Source organism: Lepidochelys kempii, chromosome 5, assembly GCF_965140265.1.
Source record: "Lepidochelys kempii isolate rLepKem1 chromosome 5, rLepKem1.hap2, whole genome shotgun sequence".
NCBI lineage: Eukaryota > Metazoa > Chordata > Testudines > Cheloniidae > Lepidochelys > Lepidochelys kempii.
In genome coordinates, this window is record NC_133260.1 from 47708879 (window position 1) to 47723198 (window position 14320).

General features: G+C 39.5%; 1 protein-coding gene across 5 annotated transcripts in view; it reads right to left on the bottom strand.

The window, feature by feature from the left end:
• SV2C (synaptic vesicle glycoprotein 2C) overlaps positions 1-14320 on the bottom strand; it is a 213967-nt gene that overhangs the window by 164209 nt on the left and 35438 nt on the right. For 4 of the 5 annotated variants that reach the window (XR_012158914.1, XM_073344195.1, XM_073344194.1 and 1 more), the window contains one exon: positions 13359-14058. Coding sequence is in view for 4 of the 5 variants with exons in the window: in XM_073344195.1 (XP_073200296.1) it covers positions 13359-13938 (580 nt within the window). In the remaining variant the exon portion in view is untranslated. Of the gene's footprint in view, positions 1-13358; positions 14059-14320 lie in introns of those variants that run through there. The other variant, XM_073344199.1, reaches the window with a different exon arrangement.

The window sequence follows — 14320 nt, forward strand, 5'->3', positions numbered from 1 at the left end:
GTATTCGCAAAAAGAAAAGGAGTACCTTTGGCACCTTAGAGACTAACCAATTTATTTGAGCATAAGTTTTCATGAGCTGTAGCTCACGAAAGCTTATGCTCAAATAAATTGGTTAGTCTCTAAGGTGCCACAGGTACTCCTTTTCTTTTTAAATATACATACATATACATACACACACAGATACACTGCAACGCAGCCAGCCAGCAGCAAAGATACCATGTTTAGCTTCCATACTAAATTAGTCTCTTTGAACAGATTTTTTTTAATGTGGCTCAACAAAGTTCAAGTTTCAAAAACCAAAAATTACCTAATTACTAGAAAACACATGTGGTATGGAACATATTGAAAAAAAAAATCGAAGGAAAATTTGAAACAAGATTTTGTTCAAGATCTTCCTAACTGATCCACCAGATCAAGAGAAATTTAGTTTAGCCTCCTTCCACTACATCTATGAAGCCTGTTTCTGGAAATAAATTGAAACGCAGGGGCTAAATTGATTAAATACAAAATAATCCCACTGATTTCAAGAGGAATTAGGTGACAGGCCCCTGGTGGGATTTTCAAAGGTGCCTATCTGCATTTTTAGATGCCTAAATACTTTGAGATCCCAGTCCTTCAATTCATTGCACACTGGCACTTTGCTGCATCCAGACAGAGCCTCATAGAAGCCAGTGGCACTGCACGGGGGCTCAGTGTTAAGCCTGAGTGCAAGATCAGGACCTTAGATGGATAAATCAGTATGGCCTTGGCAGTCAGAAGTTAAGCCTCAATCCACATAGGCAAACTAATGAGCCTGTATGTAGCCCCACTGAGTTCAGTGAAGCTCTGGGTGGATGGTGAGGTTCCATCACATGGAGCAGCTTCACGGGACTGGGGCCTAGAACGCTGAGAAGCATTTCTATACACTATAAAATATTAAAAGTAATAATGCTTGCCACAGATACAGTCACATTCAGACCTCCTTTGCTGATAGACTGTACAAGGAATGTTTTCCTGGTAGCGGATATGTTTGTAGCAAAACCAAAGATCCTTTTTTTTTTAAGCTAATCTTAAATATGCACCATAACCTTAACAGTGAAATCTGAACGGCAGCAAAGCAGCCTTTTTTAAGAGCAACTTTTTTCAGCTGGATTAGATTGAATCTTACTAGTGATGGGAGCAAGATAAACCATGACCTCATTAGCCGCATCTGTGTATTAATCAGACTTAATGCAAGTGTCAAAGGTTGAACTGGTCTAACTCTCTTGGGCTGTGTCCCTGCTGCTGGCAGCACAATTTTATGTGGTAGGTCTTCATGAAGTCAGCCTCTTTCTGTCAGGCCAGTGAGTTCAAAGCCAATACCCTTTGAAATGAAGACAAGTAACTTAGAAACTGTGCAACTATCAAGATGTATGCAGTAAGAGCTGAATTGACCTGATTTTTATGTTGTCTTTCCCCATCACAATCCTACGTAGTTGTCTCCCCTTGATGTTCTTAGCTTATAACCTCCTTGGAGCAGAGACTCATTTGTTTTTCCTCTGCAAAGCACCATGCATATCTATGGCTGTATATAAGTAATAAATAACGAACTCTTCTAAAGGTCACAGACAGTTGTTTCCTTAAATAGCCAAAGATAATTTTATTTTATTCAGTAAACACAGAAAATAAAATTAGGTTAGATTGTTAAATAACTAAGGGCTGTGATGCTAACACTTTCTTAAATTACAGAAAAAGTACAGAAGATTCTCAATAAATCTAACTATCTGTTATTTTAGCAGAGATCGTAGCCACTTCTGACCTGCCACTTTGTCCCCTGGGCAGCCTATCCTTTCACAATGAAGCCAGGATTTCTCTAGACTAGAATTATGTTAGATCATGTTTAACATGTGCTAAAGTACAACTTGCCTTGACTAGAGTTTTAGAAGGTATTAGTTATATTCAGCTAGCTAACATGTACTAACATCACATCTTTAAATCCTAATCTCAGGAAAGTCTCCGACATCTTGTCCTGTTGGTTGCAAAATGGAGTCGGAGAGTCTCTGACCTCCAAGATCTGTTTAGAACCTTCTCACACACTTTTGAACCTCACTCTTGAGAACACACTGTATAACTCAAATACCATTCTGATGAGCTTTGGGGAAGACGTTAATTCAAGGTAATATCTGATACTGAATCTGTGAGGTTTCAGTAAACATCTTGAGGACGCAAGTAAACACTCTTTGGATGTTCACCTCCCCAATCCCAGCACTATTATCTCCTTATGGTTGTATTTACCCTCATGTACGAATCATTGGGATGCCCACAAGTCATCCAAGCATGAGAGAAGCTCGGCACAAGTTGAGTGAGAGAGTTCTCCACTTTACAATTCTGAATTCTAGTACAGAACTACAGAATTAAAAATCATAGTAACAGATGTCAATGAAAATAACTGATCATGTTGGTTATAGCATGTCACCCACATCAAATAACTCAGAATATTTTAAAACAAAAAAGAAGAAAGAAGCCCTTCCGTAAGCAATTGAATGGTATTTTATCTTAGATTTTTGATCACAGCAGATGCTGCAAAGAAATCTAATAAGATGCTCACAGAAAAATCTTTCAACAGACCACACTTCATCTCAGCAGGTAACAGTAAGAATTAAACAGTAAGAATCTGCAAATTATGCTTCCATCACATAGTTCTTGGCATCTGAGAAACATTTTTGCAAAAGTCAGGTCACATTTCAACATCTTGCAAAGCAAGCTAATAGTTTGCAACTGTGGATGTGGGAACAGAATACATGTGGACAAATATAAATAAATAATAAGACACCCGCTCAGAGAGAGAGAGAGAGAGAAAGATGCTGTGACTTAGTCAACCCTACTTCATTTACACTTATATAAAAAACTCTTCACCTTATTCTTTAAATATAAAGTGTTCTCTGTGATTACAGATTGAAAGAAAACATTAACCATAACTTTGTGTTCCTTGGAAAAAACATCAGAAATTCTACTGTTACGTCAGCTGAAGTGTAATTAACCTTTAAACAACACCAGGATCCATTTTGAATAGCATTAACCTTTCAACACAGTGAAAACAACAACAACTGGGCAATAGAGCAAAGAGAAGCTAAACTTATTATGCTTGGAAAATTGGTTTTGGATGCAGGCTTATAGTGCAATTTGAACCTCTGAATCCTCAGAGATGCATAATATCTTTTCACAGCATTTTGGGGCTGTTTGTTTTATTTCCATAAATTACTGTCAGTTGAGACATTTTTGGTGACTTTTTCAGTCTCTATGGAACTCAGCTGGCTATCTGTCATGAAAAGAAAAAGTAAATACATTTCTCTCTGGTGATCCGCTGTCATCAAAAGCCTTGAAGACATGGCCATAGTGCAGACCCATTTTCCCCACACATTGTTGCCTCGTTCAAAAGATTAAAAAATAGAAAATTAAAAAGCAAGGAAATGTTTTATCATTTCTCACACTTTCAAGTGTGCTTTTATATATATATATATATATATATATATATATATATATATAAATAAATAAAAGTTAGTTACTGTAGTGGAAAGTAACACACAATGAGCTACATTACAAATTCTAATGTGGTGGGGAATACCCTTCTGGAACTTCACCAGATCTTTTTCTTCTTCAATCTCTACTGTTATTCTGAGCACAGAGACTATGATTTGCCCTTAGTCCCTGTGAGGGTCCCCTTATGCATAGAAAGCTCCTTGAGCTCTCTTCTGCTGCTCATCCTCACAAGGGAAGGAGTTAATCTAGCCCTTAATGTTTTTGATGCGCTGCTGCAATCCAGCCAGTAAAAAGGGACACAACTAAAACTGTATTCTTAGTTTTATGCTGATACTGGTGATAACAGCAATGATGCTTCAGATCATCAAGGAAGAAAAAAAAATTATCTCCAGGAGAAAAAAAAGAGGAAAATATTATTAGGCAGTTGTAAAAAAGTTCAGAGGCAAGTTAGGAAAAATCCTAGCAGTCAGACACCAGCCTTGGACAAACAAAAACCAAAGCTGGTCAAGCAAAATAGAACTGTTTAGTGCTTATTGTAAGAGCTGCTGACCTAGGATGACCAGATGTCCCAATTTTATAGGGACAGTCCCGATTTTTGGGTCTTTTTCTTATATAGGCTCCTACTACCCCCACGCCCTGTCCCGATTTTTCACACTTGCTGTCTGGTTACCCTATGCTGACCAAACTCTTGTGAATTCACTGAGCAGCACATCCTACCAGAAGCTAAATATGACAACTGGTCTGACACCTGTTTCAGGGTACACACGAGAAGTGTTGCTATTATTCTATGCCATTTACAAAGAAACTGAGGTGACAGGCCAACGTTCATGTTTTTATTTCAAATCAGATGTACCAGTCAGTTCATATGCCTCGGATTTTCAAGTGCCAGTGTGATTACTACTATAGCTTGTCATTTCATTGAGAGATTTTGGTAGTGCTCATCATTGATGTATCTGTGCAGCTCACAGATATTAATGAGTTTATCCTCACAGCACCCACGTGAGGCAGGGAAATATCCCCATTTTACCAATAAGGAAACAGAGCACACAGTGATGAAGTGACTTGTGCAAGGTCATACAAGTAGTCTGTGGCAAAGCAAGGAACAGAACCCAGATCTCATAAGTCTCACTCTTGTTCCTTAACCACAAGACCAGTCTCCAAAGCGTATTTAATTTAAAAAAATATATACACACACTCTCCTGTTGGCTATAGAAAAATTGGGCCAGTCCTATTTTCATGTAGACAATCAACTATGAGATCTGCCTTGTCCATGGATAAGTCGTTGGCAATGGCTTCCTAGAAGGTTTGGATATCTCATTTGATTAAGCAGGTAAACTTCTGGATGCTTATCCAAGCCTCTTAGGGGTGCAGAACTGCAAAAACAGGCTCTCCTCCTACGGGTGAATGGTTCAGGTCAATTCTTTTATCTAAACTAGTAAACTCAGCAATTGTATATACATATATTACAATTTGAGGTTTGTTTTTTTAAAAAAAACCAAACTTTCCAATTCTAGCAATATAAGAGTATGGAATGACTAACACTGAAAACTTTTACTATTATAGAATAGCTGGAACTATAAGAATTTTTTTTAAAAAAACATTTTACAAAATATTTTTTCTTAAAAAAAGACTAACTTGAAAGTAAGGCTGGTATGGAAAGATTTCCAGACTATCCCAAAAGAAGGTATCAAGGTTATTTCCTTCCTACCACTATGACCCTTCTCTAGTTTCTCCTTTTCTTCCACATCAATGCTAAGCTACTGATAACACTTACTCCCACCTGTGATACATCCCCTACCATTCTCTTCCTTCCACCCTAACTTGTCTCTTCACCACTCACTTTTGCTTCTTTTACTCACTTCCAACAACTTTATGCTCTCTTTCACTCTGCCCCTGCGACTTGGAAATGCCTGAAATTTGCTATTCTCCTCCTTTAAAAAATCCCAATGTCCTGAAAACATACGTGTTCATGAAGCATTCAAGATAGAAGATCACTCCAAACTGTGTGTGTGTTGTCCCACAATTTGCTTTGTATTATATGGAATTATTCCTCTAACCTCTTTGGGGCAAAGACTCATTTTATTTGGCACATTTACACTTTGTGCAGTGAAGGGTACATAAACAGCACTATATAACTGAATAACAAATACATTTTCACAATATATCTTATACCCTAAAATATTAGGACTAATTCATCCCTAGAGTAAAATGGACACAATCCATCTGCATCTACATTAATATACATACAAAAACTACATTAAAAACATTAAGTTTGCAAAATCAAGCATTCAAAAATTAGAAAAATGCCAGAATTTAGATTGTCCATGTAGCCTTAAACCATCCCCTTGTGTATATGCATTATGATACAGGTCTTTAATTACATGATCACATTCTTTTTTTTCCACAGGAGCCCTGCTTCAGTCAGTGCATAGGATGAACCTGCTCTTGGGAAGAATCACAGCTGTGGAGTGAAGGAGGATGTTTCTAGGATTCAGTCTTATTTGTCTAAAAATCGGAAGGTGTATAGTGAAAGAGGCAGGGCACCACATGAAGAGATATGATGCATTTGTGGTAAGATAGATGAATACCACACAGGAGAACTTAATTCTATCCCTGCCTCTACCATGGACGACTTGTGTGATACTCAGCAACCCTCTTAACCAACATTTTGGCAGATAGCCACTAGTTGTGTGTTCCTCATTTTTTTGCTGTCCAAATTGATACACATGGGGCCTGATTTAAGTGATGAGCATACATTTCAATTAAGTTATTAATAGTGGTAGATGGTCAGTTCCTCTGGCAGTAAGAGAGCATGGTATGGGGGAAATGAGCACAGTGTTGGGAGTCAGGAGATATTGAGTGTTAATCTTAGCTCTGCCTGATCCACTGGATGGCCTCCTCAGTTAAAAAAAAAAAACCCTCCAAAAACCTCCTCTCTCACTGGGCAGATGTGGACATAAGTTCGTTAGCATTCGCTTAGACACTACCCTGATGGACACTCATGAGAAATTAATAATTCTGTATTACTTGCTTTGGATGGTGTGCAGTAAATAAGGAAGTGGCCACACATTGAGTGATGAGGATAAGAGAAATATTGAAGAACTACCTATATATTGAATGAGATGGCAGGGAGATCCTGTAGAAAAAATAGTGTGTAATTAAAGACTATCATAATTCATAGGCACAAGGGGGCCATATTAAGGTCAGATGGGCAACTTAATTCTTGCATTTTCTAACATTCCGGTGCTTGACTTTGCAATCTATGCAACACTCTTTTAATATAGAGGTTTTTTTAAGTAATTTATAGGGCTTTTAAGGAAAAAGGTAAACACTAATTCTATGATGTACATGAGTAAGATTTGAATTCTAGGCCTTCAGCACTGCAACTTAGCTTGCACTACAGACCTTAGCTTGTAGCAAGAGAAAGGTTTACCCTAGCGGGGACAAATACACTCCTAGCACCAGGTACTGGATCCAGCATTTGGTGAGGAGGGAGCTCAGACAGGCTCCCTCTTTTCCTTGCTGAAGGAAATAGTGGGCTCCTGCCCCATATAGTGCCCCTTGGTGGGGCTAAGGGGAGCACGACCTGGCTCTCTCCTCTTCCACTCCACACTACAGTTCCTCTGAGAGAAGCAGGGTGTCTGTTGGCAGGATTTTCAGTGCAGTGGCTGTGGCTGTGGAGGTGGCAGTGGCAACAAGGGGCCCATTTCTTTAGAATGTTCATGTTCAATGATTAGTTTGGCAAGCTGCCAACGTTTTTGCTGACAAAGCAAGCAAGCCTAGAAATGGCAATTGTCAACAGTTTATAACTCAGCTAAACCTGAATGGAATTTCCTGGAACAAAGAGAAGGCCCTTCTCTAGCCCAAAGGCTTTCTCCCTGCCAAATTACAAAGAACTGCTGCAAACACTGGAGGTCTGAGAGCTTCTCAAAAAAGGTCATAAGAATCTTTTATAACAGAAAGTGTAAGGCACCGTAAACATAAATGGTTGCCACCAGCTCCTCCAATAATAAATTATAATCAATGAATCACCGTATGTGTAACTAAACCAATGGTTTCCTCCTTCATGAGTCATCTCTTTCTATTCTCCCCCTTACAATGAAAAGCATGAGATCTCACATAGACTGATTACATGATATTCTGTGTGACTACTTGGGCTTTATACATTATCTTGAGGTGATATCATGGCCCCTCCTCCTCTCTGCCCCTCACTATGGTGGTCTAAGTCCACCAGTTTGACTTTAGCAAAATCACAATAAGACTGCCCATAAGACAGGCTAGTACACTTTCTCCCTTTGAGTGATCTGATAAACTGGGGCTAAAATGCTCTGTTTGAATCTACAAGGAAGGTAATTCCATTGTGATTTTGCTTAAGTAGTCAGGAAGCATTCAGTGGGAAACAGATTGACACCTTTTTATCCTTAGTGTCAGTAGAAAACATTGTATTTTTCTTGTCTTTCTGAACTCCCAGGAGAAGGCTTTGCCTGAAGGGAAAATATTTTTAGTACATCAGCTTGAGTGTTTCTGCTGCTGCACTGAGTGCAATTCCAAGAAACATAAGTTGCTGCCTACCAGGCAACAGAAAGAAAAGCATTAAAAATATTTCCACAGAAATTAATCTCTAACAAATATGTTGGGTTTCTTAGATCTTCTTCCTAAATAGTTTTCAGAGTAGCAACTGTCTTAGTCTGTATTCGCAAAAAGAAAAGGAGTACTTCAGACCGTTTGTCCAGATCATTTTGAATTTTAATCCTATCCTCCAAAGCACTTGCAGCCCCTCCCAGCTTGGTTTTGTCCACAAACTTTATAAGTGTCCTCTCTATGCCATTATCTAAATCATTGATGAAGATATTGAACTGAACCAGAACAAGTACGCCTTTTCTTTTTCCTAAATAGTGGCATCAACTTGTGTGATCTCCAAGAGAGAGAAAAGGCAACACTGGCTTGTCAATTAGCACCTTATGCTCATAGCAAAAAAAATATACAAATCACTGGAGGGAAGACCAGTTTGTACAGTAGACCAGAGAGGTTTTCATTGTCAGGGAGCTTTCAAAGTCCTAACAGGGTAAAGAAAAACCAGCCTAGTTTTGAGCTTGGCATATAATGTAGTTAAATGAAAGAAATAAAAAAGGATACCTTAAGAAAGGACCAAAGCTGTGTTTTAGGCCTTGATCCTGCAACTTGTACCATGAAGACAGACTTATGTAGCAATGATCCATGAAGTCAACAGGGTTCCATGTAGGCGCAGGAGTCTGCATGAGCAGATCAAATTGCAGGATAGGGAACCAAACAAGGAAGGCCTTTCCCTCAAGCTTTGTGCTTTGGGTGTCAATTTATTAACAAGAGAAAATCATTCTCTAACAGATGAAAATTGGCAATATTATTTAAACTAAAACGTATTGAGACACCAGTTTGAGAGAGCTGATCCACAGTTTCATCATGTTACTGAAAAGGCGTCCAACCAGATAGCAATCCACAGCTTAGTTGAAATGATTTGATATAGAGGGAGCCAGCTCTGGTGAAAATGAAACAAAATATAAAAACAAAACACGGAAGCCTTTCTATACGGTAATGGTTAAGTTCTTTGCATGGTCTCTAACTATCTGGTGTCTGACTAGAAAGCGATGGAGAGATGGAATACATGTATTGAACCAACGGGGCATTTTTCAATGATAGAACAGCCTGTGGGAGGGGAGGCGGGTGTCTTTAAAATCATCATTTTTTAGTAATCTAGATTCTTGTAGAAAAAAACAGCTGCATGTGCAGTGATTTTTCTATATAACTTTAAGCCCTGGTGCCATAAATTTAGAACCCTAACAACATTAACAATCCCATTATGTTATGAAATAATAGTAAAACAATGTTAAGGTCTTCTAAAAAGACCCAGTTAGGATGTGATTAGGATCTGAATTTATAACAGCGAAATAATGGAAACGCATGTCTGTGAAGGCCCAGTTATGATGCCATTAAAATGCTTCTGCCACAGACTCATAATGTGGAGGAATACGACATATCATTGGGGATATAGTTATTCCAACTATGCATGCTGTGTATATAATGGATATAAATATTATGTTCACCACTTGTGCTGTAGTATTGCAATCTACAGCACTTGTATTTTGCTAGGGGGCAGGTAATACCATTATGTTTTTGTGGGCCCCATTGCTAAGATGACCCAAGGTGTCACAGTACAGTCGGTACATATTAGGGGAAGATAAGACTGCAATGGCAGACTTAATTCTGATTTTCCTTGCTTTTGTGTGTTAATCTTTTAAAGAGGTTGTCAAGGTTCCTTCCCCACTCTGAACTCTAGGGTACAGATGTGGGGACCTGCATGAAAGACCCCCTAAGCTTATTCTTACCAGCTTAGGTTAAAAACTTCCCCAAGGTACAAACTTTGCCTTGTCCTTGAATGGTATACTGCCACCACCAAGCGTTTTAAACAAAGAACAGGGAAAGAGCCCACTTGGAGATGTCTTCCCCCAAAATATCCCCCCAAGCCCTACACCCCCTTTCCTGGGGAAGGCTTGATAATAATCCTCACCAGTTGGTACAGGTGAACACAGACCCAAACCTTTGGATCTTAAGAACAATGAAAATCAATCAGGTTCTTAAAAGAAGAATTTTAATTAAAGAAAAGGTAAAAGAATCACCTTTGTAAAATCAAGGTGGTAAATACCTTACAGGGTAATCAGATTCAAAACATAGAGAATCCCTCTAGGCAAAACCTTAAGTGACAAAAAGGCACAAAAACAGGAATATACATTCCCTCCAGCACAGCTTATTTGACCAGCCATTAAACAAAAGAAAATCTAACGCATTTTCTAGCTAGATTACTTACTAATCTAACAGGAGTTGGAAGGCTTGCATTTCTGATCTGTTCCCAGCAAAAGTATCACACAGACAGAACCCTTTGTTCCTCCCCCGGCTCCAGATTTGAAAGTATCTTGTCCCCTCATTGGTCATTTTGGTCAGGTCCCAGCAAGGTTCTCTCAGCTTCTCAACCCTTTACAGGTGAAAGGGTTTTGCCTCTGGCCAGGAGGGATTTTATAGCACTGTATACAAAGAGGTGGTTGCCCTTCCCTTTATATTTATGATAGAGGTATTACGAAATAAATAATTCTATAACATAGAATCTAATATTGTTCTACAAAAAGATATAGGAACATTTATTATAATTTCCATATTTGAGGCATGAGACTATTATATGATACTCAGATAGCTAAGTGTGTTCTCTTTTCTTAACTTTACAAGTGAGGTTTCTATTTACATAATTTCTAAGGAATAAATTCAGACAGTTCTGTAGTGAATCTTAGTTAAGATTTGCCAGAAATCATTTTAATGTCACTGTAACAGCGTAGCCAACCTTGACAACAGAAGGAGCCACACCTGGCAGAGTTCAGGATGATTGCCCTATGAAGGGCAGCAGAAGAAGGCAGTGCTCAGGGATTAGAGACTGCCAAGAGTGAGCAGGTTCTAGCAAAGAGTCCCGACAGTTAGGACTCAAACTTCAGCCAGGTAGGGCCTGAAAGTGGCCTGCCAAAGCAGGAAAGGCCCCAAGCAGGAAGTCCTGGAAGGAGAAAGAGAAGCTTTTGTTTGTGTGAACTTTTGGCTGGACTTGAAAACTTTATTTTGAATGTTTGTTCATTTAATAGTGCACAACTCAAGAAGGGATGGGAATGAACAAAAAAGAGTCTATGTTTCTTGAACAATCCAGGAGGGGAAACTGAGGCAGGCTGCCTCTAGCACAATCCTAGGCCATGCAGGGTCACACAAGAGGTGGCCAGTCCACTACAACTGGCATAGTTTGGCAGGATTTGACAGAGTCGTCTACCATTAAGGAGGGAAGTGGAAACAGTGCAGCAATTGGAAGAAGCTGTTCATCTGCTGTCTGAACAGCAGCAATGGACATAGGTAGTTCTTCTGCAGGAACAGTGGCAGCAACAGAAGGCACAGTGGGCCATGCAGTGGAAGGTACAGACGGTGGGGTCTGGAGCCCAGCAGTGCTGGCAGGGAGACCACTGCCTCCTACATGAGAGGAATATGTGTGTGTGTGTGTGTGTGTGTGTGTGTGTGTGTGTGTGTGTGTGTGTGTGTGTGTGTGTGTGTGTGTGTGTGTGTGTGTGTGTGTGTGTGTGTGTGTGTGTGTGTGTGTGTGTGTGTGTGTGTGTGTGTGTGTGTGTGTGAGTGATGTGGAAGAACAGGGCACAGAAGATTTGAGTGCCACAGGAGGCAGTATGAATACTATGGGGGGGACGTATAAGAAAAAAATAGAAGCATGTGAGGGCAAGGTCCCAGAGTAAGGGGCCAGCCAAACATTTTAGAGCAGAGAAACAGGACACAGTAAAAGGGTATGCCCCTTGAATAATGAGGTCAGTGGGAAGGGAAAATCCCCAAAGACCAAGAGGGAGACAAAGAGATGGGCAGTCAAGAGGGGGGTACAGTCTGTATATTTCAGAAATACATCAGACCCAGGTACCTATGGTGAGGGAAACAAGTGTGTGGGGGGTGGTCACAGCAATCCCTCCTGTGATTGAGCGGAGGGAAGAAATAAAGCCAGAACTGGCTGCTGGGCAACATGATCAAAATGTGGGAGCCCCTAGAGAATGGCAGGGTTTTATTAGCGTTTGGGAGAAGGGGGCAAAGACTGAAGCTGTAATAAAAATGGACCTTCCCGTCATGGCAGCACCTCCTGCCAAGATGTGAAATCGAGCCCCGGGAGGAGAAGATATAGGCAGCCTGACCTCTCTGGTGGAAAAGTATCAGAGGGAATTAGCTGCTATGTTAGAAGCCAGGTAGCTTGCCCTGTTATAGGAGTTCAGCCATCTCTCTCGGTCATCAATTAGATGTCTTCATTAATTTTAATGAAAGACTAACCTTTGCACCACACAAATAACTAATGTCTTTTGTCTTGAGCAACAAAGTATATGAGCCTTCAACTAATATAAAAGCAAAGACGGTCTCAAAGGATGCTTATTTGTGCAAATTCTGCCCTCAATTATATCCATGCATCCCTAAAGAAGCCAGTGAGGATGCACGGGTGTAAATGAGAACAGAATCTGATTCACTGTATTAAAAGCTAGCGAGTAAACTATTGGCATCAATGTTGAGAATTCCATCTGAAATAGGCTTAATACTTTAGTAAGACAGCTTCTATCATAACTTAAATTTTGTAGGACAGTCTAATTTTTACATTCTGAACATTTAGGAAATTCAGATAGTTCCAAAACAATCAAAAACAAAGGGATAAGAATTAAAACAACAGCAAAACTGAGCTAATGTAAAAATGAGAGAAAGTTCTAACAAAACCATGTGTTATAAAGATGAAAAAAAACCAAACAATTTTAATGCGGTAGGGTCACAATCTACTCATTTACACCAGGGTAAATCCAGAATAATTCACTCATCAGATAATATTTTTAATATAGTTCTTCTGGATGTCTATTGCTGTAACTGAAAGCAACGTTTCAAACAGTAGGTCAAAGCGCATGACAGAACTTCTAGTGTGCTGAGAGGAAAGGACCACATGGCCAGTTACTGTGTGACAAGCTAGTGAACTGTGGACTTACACCCCAGCTTGCCATGCACAAAATCCTGAAGACAAGCCCTTAGACTACAACAGTATTTGTGTACCTACTTTTGTTGACTGACTGTGAAAAACAAAACAAAAATTTTTTTAAAAAATTACTGTTTTCACTAAACGCATTTCAGCCATCTAATACATTTAGAGACTTGCAAAGTCACATTTAATAGAGAAAAATATTTATTTTTCTTAACAAGCATTAGTGTTGGCAAAATAATAAATAGACAGACTACAAATGTAATTTGTCATACAGTAGAATCATATAGATTTGACTCACCTAGCCATCCTGATCCAGAATTGGGTATGCACATGTCTGTCTCAGCACTGGGCAACACAAATCCAACCACAAAAACCTCTACCCCATCAGCCATTAGTGCCATTCCAAGAACAAAGAACAGGGCCCACTGAAAACGGCCATGTCCGCACTCTTGTATAATCAGCTCATACTGCTGCGCTAGCTCCTCTTCATCAGCTTTCCTCTCTGTTTCCAGTTCATGACGGTCCTTATACTCATCATGGATGGGTTGCTCTCGGGCCACTATGCCATCCTTGCCTTGCCCTATGTTTGGGATTCCTTGATATTCCCCCTCATAAATCTCATCATCTTCATCATGCCCTTCAGTTGCTTCACTTGACCCTTCATCATCATTGGCTTCTCCATCATAATTTCCTCCTTGTGTATAGTAGTCGTCATCATCTTCCTCGTCCTTGAATTGTTTGTAGGATCTCTGTGTATACCCATCCTGAGCTTTGTCTATCGTTTTATTCACCTTCTTTACAGTTTGTCTCTTCACCTCCTTGGCAATGTCCTTAGCCCCTTTCACTAATGAAGTCCTGTCTTTGTATGTGTCTTCCATCTTGTATTAATGTACGATGGTCCTACTGCAAATGGATTTATTGATTCTGTCTGAAATATCTATTCTGCGCTAGACATCAATAGTGGAGATGCGAGAACATGTTCAGCTTCAACAAGATATCTGCAAAATATAAAAAGAGAATATCCTTATTTATATTTTGTTCCCTCTTAGATGCTCCTTCACATGGTACAGCACCATATTAATAATTGTTTGGGAGCTACAGCACTGAAGCTGCATTTCCACAACTATAGCAAAGGATTCCAAAAAGATAGTGTACATACATTTTCTTTGAATGTTATTAAGAAAACGCTCTTAAGAAAATCCCTGTTTCCCTACACATTTGCACTATGGAATTTATTGTCTGCTGGTGTCTCCCCCACCA